The 14738-nt window shown below is 57.5% G+C and overlaps 5 protein-coding genes across 5 annotated transcripts; 1 reads left to right on the plus strand and 4 right to left on the minus strand.

Annotated features, from left to right (window-relative positions):
• Nucleotides 1–35: 35 nt before the first annotated feature.
• On the minus strand, nt 36–588 carry B0H18DRAFT_958814 (uncharacterized protein; the record flags this gene model as incomplete). Its single annotated transcript, XM_048042730.1, has 4 exons — nt 36–166; nt 192–387; nt 441–500; nt 551–588. Coding segments are annotated over 4 exons (425 nt in total), but the record flags the coding sequence as incomplete, so codon positions are not given.
• A 714-nt stretch (nt 589–1302) lies between these two features.
• B0H18DRAFT_958815 (uncharacterized protein) lies at nt 1303–4390 on the plus strand (the record flags this gene model as incomplete). Its single annotated transcript, XM_048042731.1, has 10 exons — nt 1303–1318; nt 1363–1491; nt 1546–1939; nt 2232–2301; nt 2482–2583; nt 2852–2888; nt 3361–3434; nt 3490–3736; nt 3841–3971; nt 4025–4390. 10 exons carry the CDS (start codon nt 1303–1305, stop codon nt 4388–4390), a joined length of 1566 nt encoding a protein of 521 aa, XP_047887709.1.
• Nucleotides 4391–4848: 458 nt separating this feature from the next.
• Nucleotides 4849–6728, minus strand: B0H18DRAFT_1124189 (uncharacterized protein; the record flags this gene model as incomplete). Its single annotated transcript, XM_048034812.1, has 6 exons — nt 4849–5156; nt 5210–5383; nt 5439–5608; nt 5992–6126; nt 6179–6192; nt 6480–6728. The coding sequence occupies 6 exons, from the start codon at nt 6726–6728 to the stop codon at nt 4849–4851; spliced, it is 1050 nt and encodes a 349-aa protein (XP_047887710.1).
• A 1062-nt stretch (nt 6729–7790) lies between these two features.
• B0H18DRAFT_1124190 (uncharacterized protein) lies at nt 7791–8833 on the minus strand (the record flags this gene model as incomplete). Its single annotated transcript, XM_048034813.1, has 3 exons — nt 7791–7898; nt 7954–8723; nt 8776–8833. The coding sequence occupies 3 exons, from the start codon at nt 8831–8833 to the stop codon at nt 7791–7793; spliced, it is 936 nt and encodes a 311-aa protein (XP_047887711.1).
• A 935-nt stretch (nt 8834–9768) lies between these two features.
• Nucleotides 9769–12094, minus strand: B0H18DRAFT_958817 (uncharacterized protein; the record flags this gene model as incomplete). Its single annotated transcript, XM_048042732.1, has 8 exons — nt 9769–9956; nt 10007–10120; nt 10294–10407; nt 10642–11647; nt 11696–11754; nt 11814–11841; nt 11900–12000; nt 12055–12094. The coding sequence occupies 8 exons, from the start codon at nt 12092–12094 to the stop codon at nt 9769–9771; spliced, it is 1650 nt and encodes a 549-aa protein (XP_047887712.1).
• Between the last annotated feature and the right edge of the window lie 2644 nt (nt 12095–14738).

Here is a 14738-nt window from a genome sequence, read left to right on the forward strand (position 1 = left end):
TTCGCGTGTTTCACAAACCGGTCGCGCGCGCGAACCTGCCTGTCGTCTTCCGGATCCAGGAGACCCCCTTCTTCTGATCCTCGTATCCCGTGACGATGACAGCAGTTTTTCCCCCGGTCCGGGAGAAGCCCTGTTTTGAGGGGGGCTCAGTAATGGAGCCCGTGTGCTTGGGGATGGTACTCACAGCTCACAGGAGGCACGAGCTTGCTCCTCTCCAGACCCCAAATCCAGTCGATCATGCACAGTATGTCGTTCACAAATGCATTGAATTCGCGAGGCCCCTCGACCTCCGGAATTTCCTCGGGCACAAAGGGACCGACCCAGCACTGGCAGAACCAGTGCAGGCTCTCCGCCGGCAGTATGTAGCCAGAGATGACGCCAACCATGCTGTGGAGGTGCATCAGACAACTGTAGTACATGTCACAGGCACTTACACTCACCTTGTACTTTGTGGCTGCAGCTTGTGGGGGTGTGGATTGTAGATCCTATAGACTCTAGTGCTATGTCATGATGGTTGTGTTACTAAGTCAGTCACGTGAATAATACCCACGATATGGACTTCTCCCGTGTGCCGCTATCATGGTACATGTGCCGGTGAGTGTTTCCTGCCGGATGTCAAACAAACTTAGGGTGTGAGAACAAAGTGGTCCCATGTCGCGGACGGAACATACCCAAATATATTTACACATGTTCTGTATATTGTCGTCGGCACTAACTCCGTGGCTGGAAAGCACCCCGGGAAGGCCGGTGTCATTGCCTTGATTGTAGCTGCTACTATCGCGGCATGTATTGCGGGTCCCATGAGTGCGCTGCACATGTGGGGTGCAGCGCAAATTGCTATCTCAATGCAGTCCGGACGGGGCATCAGCTGTGTATCACCCAGTACTCTTCTACGGAAGACATATCCGGGCTTCTGTGGACAGTGGATAAGCATGCGACGTCGGGTTGTGTTCCACGACACAATGCACGCCCCTTGATTGGGCAGCAGGCATGCCTCCGATGTGGCCCTTGTGACCGCACTCAACAGCGGCACATTAGCAAGCCAGGCATTCCGACGTGTGATGTGCTTGGTGTATAAAAGGGCGCACAGCGCCGCCACGGATCTCAGCAGCGCAAGTCTCACCGCTGTGGTCGGACAGGCTAACATTGGAAACATGGTACGCCGGGCCGCTTCGATCGTGCACGCGAAGGACACTTACTATGTCCAGTTTTCTTTCGACGGTCACCCCGATGTGGATGACCAACTCCGCGAAATGGTCCACCACTGGCATTTGAAGCCGGCCTCCACGCAATTTTCCCAGTATGGCGCGTGGACAAGGTACTTTACCTTGTGATTCCCCCGTACCTTGATCAAGCCACAAGAGCCGCTCCGCCCGTCTGTCCCCGGACAGCATATCCTTGATGCGGTGCCGGGCGGGTGTGGAAATGACGAGCGAGCGGCCGCCGGTCAAGCGCTGGCTGGGCGGCCCCCGACTAGTGTCAACTGGGACGGTATGTACAATTTCTGCAGGGCTTCCGGACGCAACCGCAACTGATTATTGACAGGAGGGATTGTGTACTCGTGCACGAAGTCCGGCACGAAGTACCCCGACTTCCTCATCAGTTCGTACTACGGCCTCAAAGAGCCAGGGGGTCAGGAGCTGGAGCGGGAGGTGCCACACCTCGTTGTTGAAGTCGGGTCGCTGCATCCCAACGAGGTGATTCCGACAATCGACGACCAGATTGCTATATTGAAACAGCTGCAATCGTACATGGCGCGAGTCGTCGCTCATGTGGACCTCACGAAGCATGAGCTGCCGTGGGGGCTAGCGATCATCGGGACTTACGCAGCGTGGTTGCGCCCTAGCCGCCGCAACACCCAATGCGCATGGGAGTACATTGGCGGCTTTCACTCCGGTCGCGGATACTGGACGAGCATCTACGGGCTCGAATTCCGAAAGTATATCTAGTGTTTGAAAGTCCAGTCCAGTCCAGTCTTTTGACCCCTTGGAGGAAAGACTGGGACTGGGACTGGTCCTAGATTGACCCCAAGATGGTAGGACTGGGACTGGACTGACTGCGACCAGTCCTTTGCAGTCCAGTTGCCTCCAAAGACTGGTTGCAACTGGTTGCAACTGCACATGCAGTCCCAACTGGTCCTGACTGGTCCTTTGCCAGTTGCAACTGGTTTTTTCAAGTGATTGTGTCTGACAAAATGACTTAAGCTACTGTGATATGGTATATGACCACAGGCAATGGTGTGTATCCCATGGGAGCATCACAGTTCAGTCCATAATGACTGATACAGGCAAGGCATATGATGTCAGTAAGGGTGAGATGGGTATACCTACCATATTAGGCATAGGTGGAGGTGCATAGACAGATGATACATGTTGCCTAAATAGGCCACATCATCCATACTATGTCCACCATCTGGTGCCTATCCTATGTATTACTGCTATTTATGACCCCAAAAACATCCCATTTGGCCATGTACACCAGCATATTAGGGGGGTGGCCAAAGACCAGTTGCAACTGGTTGCAACCAGTCTTTTGACCAGTCCCTTCAATTTGCCCAACCCTGGAAGACTGCAACTGGACTGGGTAGGACCAGTCCTACTTTGACCAGTCCAGTCCAGTCTTTCTAAGGCCAGTCCCAGTTCAGTCCCAGTCTTTTTCCAGTCCATGGACTGGACTTTCAAACACTAAGTATATCGATGAGCGGGCGGACAAGTGCTGTCTCGACTCCATTGCCTACGCCCGTGCGTACCGGGAGAAGCTCGATAACCTCCGGAACGCGCCGCCGGAAGTCATCCTCCCAGCGTAGACAGTCAATGTATCATCTCACGTTAACGACTGGATGTGTACGCAGAACTGCTTCAGAGTGCAACTGATCCTAGGTCATGAGGGTATGCAGAAATTCCACCACGGTTTCCTTCTGTCTGGCGTCCGGTGTCCGACAGCGGGCGTCCGGCGGCGGGAGTCCGGTGGCGGGTGTCCGGTGGCGGGAGTCCGGCGGCGGGTGTCGGGGCACGCTCGCATGGTAAGCCACAGCCATGAGAAGTCGCCAAAGGTCGTGGATGCTACATTGCATCCCTTCCCCATGCAGTTTGATTAGCACGGCTGGCGGGCATCACACATTGCCGACATCGATAAACAGGCGTCATTTTGACGCCTGTGGCATCGCACCAGTGGCTGCATGGGAAAGAATACCCGAACCGGAGAGTGCTAATCAGATTTCGTGGATCAGTAGTGCTCCTTGCTCTCTACTTTGATCTCCCACACAACTCGTCTCATCCGCCTTTCCTACTCTCGATACGATGACCTTCCCAACCGCGCAAGAAATTGAAGTCGTGTTTCATGACAATGCGGTCGCTGCAGCGCAAGCAGCGGCGCAGTCAAGCGGGGCCCCCGGGAGCACTGCCGCCGAGGATCGCATGCTCCTCAAATCAATGGTACTGTATTAAGCTTTGTTTTCATTTGATGTAAGGTACTGACATTGTGTTTCAGCAGTGTATGGCAGCGCTCATGACAGGGTTCCAGTGCCTGTCCAATGAAGACACCCTGATGGTGTTAGGACTTACGGACGCCATGAGCCGGTTTTGGGAGGTCCTCGATGGCCCAGAAGGATCCGGGGCTGCTGCACTGGAGCACTTGAGGGACACCGTTGTACTTAAAGACGTACCAATGGAGCACGACAGAATTCAAGGAGCGCCGGGTGTGCCCCAGATGACCCGGCAGCATGGAGGGGATGGCGGTAAGTGCCGCTGGCTCTTGCATATCTCGGACCCACCCTAACTGGGTGACAAGGGAACGTGCTCATCCCGCCAGACAACGTCTCCCTCTCTGCATTTCGCACAGAAATGAGGGACACATTCGACGCTGAGACCACCCGAGTCGAGGCCGTCAACAAGTTGCTCGACACGGAGATCACGAGGGAGGAGAACATGCATATGTTACTTGAACGGAGGCACATCGGAGAGGAAGAGGACGTGCGTAACCACGGTTCTCTCGCTGGCACGCGAACTCACATGGTGACCTGTAGGGAATCGCACACTACATCAATCAGCTGAACCTGCGACTACTGCCGCCGATGGTCATGCCGATTCCGGACAGTCCACCCGGGCAGTACAAACAACTCGAAAACGGCGAATACACGAAGGTGTTGAATCCCGGGGAAAAGCTACAGTATTTGGACGACATCATTGAAGCCCAGGTGGCGCAATACGCGATCATGGATGAGTACATTTCAGCCGAAATCAGGTTCTGGGAATCAGTATTGGAGGGCAGTGAGCGGGAGCAGCGTGACTGGTATGCGCGGGATGCCCTGCACCCGGTGATGGAGGATTCTGACTATTTTGTCCGTGGCTTTACCGAGTTCTGTGGGTTGGAAGACATGCACAAAGAGTAATGAATGTAACATGTCGGACACCCTCTCCGAATCTGTTTGTTTGTTTAATACATATTGTACAATGTCCCGTGCCACAGTCCGTAATGTATGTCCACCTCCACAATGCTGACTACGGGCCGATCACGATGCAGGCGGCGACACAGAGATACCATCAACTATTGCAGGACACCTGTCGCGTTTGCAACGGCTGCACCTGCCACCAACTGGCTCGTCATCTATTCCGGCGGGCGTCCGATGGGGGGCATCCGGTGGCGGGCGTCCGGTGGCGGGCGTCCGGAGGCGGGCGTCCGGTGGCGGGAACCAGCGGAGGCCGCCCTCCATTCTGGGTGCACTGAAGGTTACGGATTCACCAAAAGCGGAACAAATCCATGTTGGAATCCGTCACAGGTTACATGTAATCAAAATCGTCATTGTACGTTACATGCATATAGTACTATCTTGTTCTGGAAATGCGGGTGTCACACTCCATCGGGATCATCGCTTGAGATGTCCATATTGCTAATATCATCCCTAATGGCCATGTCGCAGCGATCCTGTACGCACACCGCGGAAGCATCCCGGAGTGTAGCGGGCGCGATAACTGAGTTATCGCGAACCTCGCGGACGGCCTTGCTTACGAAGTAGGTTTCCGGGAGACCTTCCTTCCTCGGCGCAGATGGATCAGATGTGGCAGGAATGTCAGTCTGCGCGCCATTGTCAAACGCTGTCCCGGACGCTGCTGCTCCTCCGGACCGGTGTTCACCGTGCTTGGCAGCACGGATATTGTCTGCAAATTTGATTTCAGTGCTGTATGGCCCCGGGACATCATGTCCGACTTACTGCGTGCTTTCATGTGTTCATGGAGGGTTGCGAAGTCCTGCCGGAGTTCATCACACATGGTGCGTATCTTAGCATTCTCCTGTCGCAGGTCTCGGACTTCGTAGGACACATCCGCCATTGTTTCCAGGAGATCAATCCCCTCGGGACTTCTGTCCGGCCGTTGACGGGCCAATCCTGTAAGTTCATTACATGTAAATAATCATCACAGCGGAATGGATGAATCACTGACTTGGTGGGGGTGCCCCAACGTATGCGCGGACGAAGGTGCGCGGTTCGTCCGCATCCAACGCACACTGCCTGGCAGCGCATGATTCGTCCCCGCTTCCTTGAGTGGTGGTAGCGGTGGTTGAAGCATTGTCCTGCTCCGCGGGCGCCTCCACGGTGGATTCCGGAGGGCCACTTGCATCGGACAGAGCAGACAGAGATCAGGGTCGGCGTTGGGTGTTTGCGGTGGGCGGGGTTGGTGTGCTGGATCGACCCGCCCCGACCTCGTCAACCGGGGACGGATCGCGGGCCTCTCTGGTAAAGCACTTTTTGCTCAGTCGGGCGCACTCGTCACACTTTGTAGCAGGACACTTGGCGTTGGGATCACTGGAGATCCAGCAGTGAATGCCAGAGCAGCGCGTGCATGGAGGCTCCTGTAACGGCTAATGAGTGCCCGGCGATAAAAGAACGATTCAAGCTCACCATGGTCCTCAGCCAGATAGCTTTGCGCCGTCCCTGAATCTTCCCGGCGTCCCAGTTGAACTTGGGCAGGCGCTTGACAGCCCGCTCCCCTGTACATATCGATGAGGGCATTGATGTTGCGGATTTTGAGGGCCTGGTCGACCTTGTATTGATCCGCCGGGCCGTGATTGACGTTGCCCGCTGACGGTCCGCCGGAAGCGGGTTCTTCAGTGCAGGACGAAGGAGAACCGCTAATAACATGTTGAGCGGGGATACAAATCAATACATTCCTGAGTCACTCACGAGCATTCGCTTGACTTGCTGCACCTTCAATGTTGCACTATCTGCCCGTTGTTTCTTTTGGCCTGCCCGTGCTGGTTGATTGTCTTGGTCGGTATCTCGGACTCCAGCAACTGGTCTTCTTCGTCACTGAAGTCGATGTCGCTCGTCGGACGCTTCCCTTAGCTTCCCGGCCGCTATTCTCCGTCCGTCGGAATTCCGGCTCCTGAACCGTCTTCCTGTCGCTGGTATCATTGTTGTTGTCGTGACATTGCCCTGTAAACGTTACCGGTGCAGCCACCATCCAACCCCACATCATGCCCACCTGGTCATCCGATATCTCCAGGTAATCCCATCCCGTTGTCGAACGCTTCACCTGTCCGGGCCGCACTGCAGTGCCTGGAGTAACGTCCGCCTGCTCCGGGTCATTACGCTCCGCGGGACGAGAGCGGGCGTGTGGGAGCCAAACCGCACTGCATGCGCCGTGTGGGATGTCGTAGGCTGCGATGCACCAGCGGTAATGCTTTTCGGACATGTTCGGGATGGACGCTCCGGGGGCAGTGGAGGTCGCCATCCCGGTGAGACCGGGCAGCGGGCGACCCGGGCGGGGGCTTGCAGATACCAGCATTCGTGAAGATCTGGGTCATCCGATTTGATGTGGCCATCGGGGGGTAGTCCCCGCTCATGTTGCCGGCCACTTCCTCCATCGCCAAATGGCGAGCGGGGGTACGTACAGTACCCACTCTCTCGCTGACGCGGATCCAATATGCGCCTATTTTAACTAATGTCCATTTAAGATGTGAATCCAGTGCAATCTGACTACGACTGACCACTGAGTTTCTATGCCATCCCACTGTCATTGGGAAACATGATTATGCCTGCTCACATGATTGCGTCACTCACAACCGCGCAATCGTTTTCTTTTGAAGACGGGGGTTTTCGGACTGCTTCAAACGGGTTTCGATGTTCCGGCCGTATGCGGCGAGGAGCAAGTTGGCGTCCAGGGATTGTTGTACCCTGAAGGGGTCAGCAGCTGCCGCCGGCCCAGCGTGGTGTGATGACGAAGTGGAGGAGAGACATAACGGATGTGATATGAGCGATGTGTCGGGGAGATCAACAAAGGTAGGAAGGTAACCACGGGCGTTTGATCAAGTGTGCTGGCAATAGAACCACGATCACGTGGCCAAGTGTGGCGGAGGGCGCCACACGAGATCCTATTGGTCGAAATTAGGCCATATCACCATATCCATAACTTAATGCACCAGGGAAGCCAAGCTGCCGGCAACTCCGGGCGGGCAACCTCTGCCTCGGTCGGCTGGTCACACTGGAATGTTGATGTCCGACGCCTGGAATGCAGGCGTCCGGTGGCGGGCGTCCGGTGGCGGGCAAGCTTGCGAGGTACGATACACTGTCCAAGTTCGATTTCATGTTCCTGAGGTGTTTCGTTCCAGGATCAGGACTGTCCACCAATATATATAGCATCTAATTGTACATTATGTGTTACACTACGAATGTACTACTCGTCCGCATACCCCTGTAACGTCGTCCATGAGGGACCATCGGTGGAGTTGCAACCCCGCCGTGATCATTGCTGGCTCCGGGGTCGTTCTCCCCGGATGTCATCGCAATATCACCCTCATCCGCTGGCTCGGTCCGCTGCGCTGTCATGTCCGAGTCCCTTGGAGTCCGGCCGCGTTCGGTGTAACACTGGGCGATTCCGGGTGTTCCCCATCTTGGCTTTGGCCTGTCTACACGACGCTGTGAGCATGTAAAGGTGCATTGAGCACCGTGCTGCTCACCGGCTCTGCGGACCTGCCCTGTGGCCCAATACCCGGCTCGTCATCCGGCTCGTTAGCTCGGGTGTCCACGACATTCTCCTGGGCGTCTTTTGGCGACTGCTGCTCGGCCGGGGTAGTACCGGGAAGGACATCCTGTGACGGGGCGACAGGTGGCTGAGAATCCGGCACGGTATCCTGCGAGTTCGGGGGCGGGGGCTCACTACCGCCTGCGACATTGCCGTCACAGGGAGGAAGGGGCGGGGGAGCATACGCCGGCTCCGGGGGCGCTCGTTCACCACAGGATCGAGCTGCTGGGACGCAAGTCCGCCGGGGAGTCATGTGAGTCCTCGCCCACGATGACGGGTGGTATTGCAGACGAGATGGACTGCGTGGGGCTTGCTGGGACAGCCTGGGAGGAGGGGGAGTGTCGTGGACCGGACTCACACCTCGGGATGGGCTTCTCTCGTCGGCCTGTCCAGTCTCGTTCTCCGCCGACCAATCCATCTCCATCCCGGCCGCTACGTCCTCGGTTCCCTCGGGAAGTGTGATAGAGGCGGAGGGAGCCCGGTCGTGATCCATTTCGACGTCGTTGTCGATTGCAGCGGACGGAGCACGGTCGTGATTCATGTCGACGTCGTTTTTGATAGCGGGGGACGGAGCCCGGTCTTCATTTCTGTCGACGTCATTGTCGACATCTTGCATGGGGACCTCGGGATCATGACGGGTACCGGAACCGGAAGCCTCGGGCGGCACTGATCCCGTATCCGCTTCATGGGCGGGGAGTAGACAGTCTGGAAAGCAATGGTCAGTGTCGCTATGACAAGCCGAGCCGATATGACTCACCAGGGCCAAGGATGAGCTCACGGAAATCGTTGAATTCCGTCCGGAGCTGTTGGTACATCTCCGGAGCTCCGCATTCTCCTGTCGCAACTTGTGTAGCTCCTGAGATACGGCGCTTGCTGACTGGAGCATGACGATCCCCTGCCCCGCAACTGAAGGCAGCGCAGCAAGTCCTGGAAGATATGAGCGGGAACACATGATGTCAGTGTCAGATAACTCACGACTTGGGGGCTCTCCGACGTAGGCTGGGACGACGCGCGGCTGGTCAATTGCCCCCCCACCATTGGAAGGTCCGGCGACCCCGCTCGGGGAACCAGGCCTTGAAGTGCCAGGTTCCTCCTCTAACTCTGCGGGTTGGATGCTGTCTGTTCGGCCGGGTGTGAGATTCTGGATGCGTACCGAGTGGGCTGACATTCGAGCTGGTCCGAAACTACATCCCTCTCCCTGTGGCTAGGACGTTCAGTGGTTTCTCAGACCACCGGAAGTTAAGGGGCAGGCCACGAGGATTACTTTCCGACCGGCTGACATGATGGGCTGCAGCCGTACGGAGTTGATCTCCACTGTTTCAAGTATCACTAGCGAGCCGGTTGTAATTGCAAAGTGGCCTGATGACTGATCGGCGCACCCCGGACCACTCCATTGTAAATAGTGTGTGCCAATGTTTGATGTGCAATGATGGAACTCTGGGGGCCGACCGCATCCCTGTTAGTATGTACCCGGCCGCTATCCTACCCTACCATGCACATCCGCTCCGGCCGAGAGCAGGATATAATCACCGTCTTCATTGCTATTGCGACGATCGTAGTCCAATTGTTGCATGCTAACAGGCGGCCGCCGTTATGTAGCTAAGAGTATGTAGTAACCCCCGGAGGAACGGAGATGTATTAATTCTGTCTACGTTGACATGAACGGGTCTCCTAGTCCCACCCCGGATGGTCGTACGTCCGAATTTAGGCTGCAAGCAATGTATTATACACAACGGTTATCCAAGTTCCACTACTCTCTATCCGCGCCGCAGCGCTCCCTCAGCCTTTGCAGCATTTCCGCGCCTTGCCTGTTTGCCTTCTTCATTTCTCGCAGTGCCTCCAATCGAGCCTTCACAACATTGCTCTCCTGCATCTGCCTTCGCAGCATCGTCGGAAGGGGGCCTTCGTACGTGGGACCCCGTACGATTCCGTGGGCAACTGCGGCACATATGAGAGAGAACGGAATGCTCCACATGGAATCGTCCTACCTTGAAATTCCTCCTCCGATGGTGATACTGCGGTGCGCCAAGGCCCAGGCCTCCCGCTAGGGGACTGCGATCGCCCGGCTTCAGAGGAAGTCCCGCGGAATGGAGAACTGCTACCTGGAAAGTTAAACAACGTTATTAGAAAGCTGCAACATCAGCGGCTCAACAACCGCGCCCGCCGCCGGACGCCCCCCGCCGGACGCCCGCCACCGGACGCCCGCCACCGGACGCCCGCCACCGGACGCCCGCGAACGGCGGCCCGCAGCAGAATAGCGGTACAAATCACTCACCTACACGAGCGTCGAAGCCTGACGGGCCAGCGACATGGTCAGACGCAGGGGAGTCGCGGGCCGGGCTACTGCTCAATGCATGTACACCCGAGCCTCTTCCACGAGGGGGATAGCCTGCCGTGTCCAAGTGGTCATCAGTTTGAATGTACCCACACAAGGAGTCCAGGCAATATGGAGGGCTTACCCTCGATAACGTAGCTTCAAACCGCGGTTCTTGTCCATCCGGGATGCTACCCAGCAAGACCCGTTCAATTCGGATCCCGGCAGGCATCCTAGCTTCATCCCTTGGGCCAGTTGCCCCAAGCCCAAATATATTTCCGAATCGGGCAGGAACCCGCGGTGGCCCACGACCGGCGTTCATCGTTGAGGGTCCCAAGGAAGGGGAGAACTGCGGAAGCCTGGAGGAATGTCCGGCGTGCGGAGCGGCGACCGGCGTAGCTGTTCTCGCCGGCCTGGGCGGGATGACTAATGGTTGCTCGATTCCTCCCAGCTCCGTTTCCTCGTCACCTGATGATAAATCCAACGGCGTTGCAGCACGAGCAGGGGAGAACTGCGGATGCGCAAAGGCATGACCAGCTTGTGAAGCCGCGACCAGTGTAGCCTGCGGAGTCGCGACCGGCGTAGCCACTCTTGCCGGCCTGGGTGGGATGAGTAACGGTTGCACGTCCGCCCCCGATTCGGATTCATCGCCGCTTGACAAGTCGATCGTCGTAGAGAGGCGGGAGCCGGTACGACTCGTCTTTGACCCGGGTGTTGACGAACCCAAGCGGGCTGGCCTGCTGGGGATGACAAATCGGCCCACGGCTCCTCCTACATCCGACTCGCCCTCCGAGTCGCCATCGGACAACTCCAGTGTTCCGGCCCGCCCGCTCGATACCGAGGTGGCAACGGTGCTTGCAGATCTCGCCGGCATAGCCAGGGGCTTGTCTACATCCGACTCGCCCTCCGAGTCGCCATCGGACAACTCCAGTGTTCCGGCCCGCCCGCTCGATACCGAGGTGGCAACGGTGCTTGCAGATCTCGCCGGCATAGCCAGGGGCTTGTCTAACATTTCAACATCGGAATCAGTGTCCGACAATCCCAGAGCATCCGTCACTCTACTGGCAACGCCAGTAATTCCGGGCCTGGTCAGGCCAATTGACGGTCTTACCGGCGCATTGCTTTCCGGGTCTGAGTCAGGGCAAAAAACTACGGGAGCGCCCGGTGGCCGTCGCCGCGGGAGCGGGACGGGCATGACGAACCGACGGCGGGGTGGTGACGCCTGTTTGGTTTCCCCTTCGGAGACGACAATGGCATCAGCACCGGCACCATTATCTACATCGCCTGATGACGGGCCACCGTCCGGAGTTGTGTCCTGCACCCTTATCAATTCTATTGCTAGTTTCACGGTGACCGTACTCACCATGGCATCCGCTTCGGTCGGGGGAAGTGTACCGGGTCTTGGAGGTATGACCAGTGGTACTGGAATAGTGAACCCGAGTCAATATGACATCCGGCTTAGCCATTGGAATCCGACGCACCTTGGTCGTCCTCGACTTCACTGGCATCCTGAGCGACCGCACTGATTGAGCGACCTGTCCGTGTGGAACAAAACTCATCTACGCACCGACGTGGAATCAAGTAATTCATGAAGCTCTTGTGGCCAGTTTTCACTACGATCGCGATTCTCCGAGGTGTCACCGGCTGGCGTGGGCATACCCGGTGATCCTAAGCATCGAGCTGTTAATAGCACTTACGATACCAGTTAACACGAGCACTTACCGTCTTTCCGCTTCATAAGCGCAACTCTTGATTTTGACATGGGCGTAGGTAGCAAGAGGTTGGTTCAGATCGCATCAGTGAGATCGATCGGATGGCCCGCGGCGCGGCTCAGCCACACGGACCACGTGTTTGTGGCTGCGTTCCCACAGTGCGTTGCTGGCGCGCACTCCTCTCTCCTACACTCCATCACCAACTTCTGCCTGCTCCCGCTCTGCAATCCGCTGCTTCGCTCATCCCTCAGCTTTCATTTTCCAATGGCATCGACGAACAATCCCGGTCCGGACGAAGACGGCCCGAAGGTAGTGACCGCGGAGCAAGTCACGAGACTGTTCGCCCAGTGCGAGGAGAAACTAGACGGGTTCGTCAAGGCGGAGAAGATGCCCGAGGCCCAGGACTCCAAAACAATGCAGAAGATTGTAAGTGTCTGGATTTAGATGCTCCGGACATACTTAACATGGGGATACGGACCAGTGGAACAAGGTCAAAAAATGGGGGTGCGTACATCCGTTGTATCCGACCGTGCGGCATGAACTAAAAGGTTTGCCAGAACGATGCCGCCAGGGCTGTGGCATCCGCGGCCGCAAACGAGTGGCCGGTGTATGTGCCGCCATTGGTGATCTCAGTCATGGAAGAACTCGCGGCTCAACCGCCATACCCTGACCATCATGGGCGCGTCGCCCGTATCTCGAGGGATGACCCGAGGATCCTCAAGAATCCGTGGTATACCCCTCGTGGCCCTCCCATTTCCGCGTCGGGCAAGCCATCACATGTTGTGGCCTCACCGCAGCCCCTCCCCTCGAATTCCCGCCCGCAACCTGCGGTCACATTTGATCTGCCACAGGGCCATGAGGACGACATGGCCGTCGATGATTTCGGCGAGCCGGAAGTCAGCCCCCCACCCCCGGTCCGCCCCCAAGTGAAGACCGCCCGGCCGGTGGCGAGGCCGTCCACACCGCACGCGAAGAAGTCCCACAAGCAGCAGTCCGATGACGGGGAGTCAATGAAAGAGCGGCCCAAGCCCGGGCCGAAGAAATTGAGCAGCGGCGCGTCTGCTAAAGCAAAGGGAAAACAACGGGCGCGGACCGTCGACTTTGACGAGGGCTCGGATGCGGAGGGAGAGGCGGTCCCGCGGACGAAGAAGACGACCCCCCACAGCAATGCGAAAGGCAAGAAGCGAGCGGAGAGCGTCCTTTCTGTGGACGACGACGACGAAACGGAGCCCGCGGTGCCCAAGAAGAAGGCCTCGAGCAGCAATGCTCACGGAAAGGGGCGAGCGCAAAGCGTCACATCTGTCGACGATGATGACGAGACGACTGATGGTAAGCACTATTTCCGTGGTGTGTAACAGTGTCCCTGACATCGCTCGCAGTCCCTGAGGAACCGGGCCGCATCCTCAAGGCAGCGGATTCGGAAGGCCAGGCCACCTTCAACCCGGACATCACACCCGGTGAGGAGTTGGAGGAACGCATTCGAAGAGCGATCAAAACGAGAGATTGCCAGTATCTCGCCAAGGTCGTTGCAGCCGAGCGTGCCCGGGAAAATATGCCGTATTTCAACTGGGAGCACAAGGATATAATAAACAGACGTCGGCAGAGATGGCTGAGAGTCCGCGTAAGTTATGCAGGTGGATTGGGTTGCGCACCGCTGATTGCTTTTGCAGCCCACGAAATGCATCAAATGCCGGGCCATGCATTGCTGGATCTCAAGCGACCCCGAGCGCCCGGGGAGGAGCTGCGACGAGTGCTTCCGGGGGCACAATTCCTGTGTCGACTACGACACATCGGGAACGCATGAAGTCAAGCGCGGGCGGTCCCGCACCCGCTCACGCACGCCCACCGGCCGGAAAGCTAACCCTCGGAAGCGTTCACGGTCTCGGTCGGTGGCGTCGGAGGCGTCGGAGGCGTCGGAGGCGACAGGTCCTCCAGATTCGGAGTTTGACGGGGGGGCGGAGTCTGATGCAGCATCGGTTGCGACCACATCCTCCCGGCGAAGCACGCGCACAGCTCGCCGTCCCACGAAACGGCCGCGGATCGTGTCCGAACCAGCGAAAACCAAGCGCGCTCGAAGCCGATCCGCCTCCAATCCAGTGGAGTTGCATACCTCATGCCCGGCCGACATGTAAATTGGTCTGGTTGGCCGGCCTAGCCAACAAAGTAAGGAGAGCGGCATCGCCTTGTGTGTGTCGGCTGTTGCACAATGAAAGCCATCGGATGAACACTCGGCCGACCGGGACATAACGGGGAGTCACTTGTGGCTCGAGAAATATCCGGGCGACGTGCCACCATCCGGATGTATTGTGAGGGCATGATTGATCAGGGGAAGATATCGGCCGACCGGGCGACACTGGTCGGCTTGAGAATGATTACGGTTCCTCAGCAGGGCGGCCGATCAGACTGCCATTGTCTAGCCAATGCGCGGCCGCCGCGAGAAGAGTGGGCTGTTCAGAGGTCGGCCGACTGGGTATAGAACCGTCTGTCCCACAGTCGGCCGCCCGGCAGGTCATGGAATTTCTGACCGTCGGCCGCTGAGGCTGCAGATAGAAATCTCATCGTCGGCCGACTGGGGAGCGTCAGCAGGCAATGTAAGGAGCTAGCAATCCGTGTTGGCCGGCCGCCCCGGAGGTGCTTGTTCAGTTTCATACGTCGGCCCATCCGCACCCGCCCGGAAAGTCTGATCATCGGCCG

Source organism: Fomitopsis serialis (genome assembly GCF_022376445.1).
Source record: "Fomitopsis serialis strain Sig1Antser10 chromosome Unknown B0H18scaffold_117, whole genome shotgun sequence".
Taxonomy (NCBI): Eukaryota; Fungi; Basidiomycota; class Agaricomycetes; order Polyporales; family Fomitopsidaceae; genus Fomitopsis; species Fomitopsis serialis.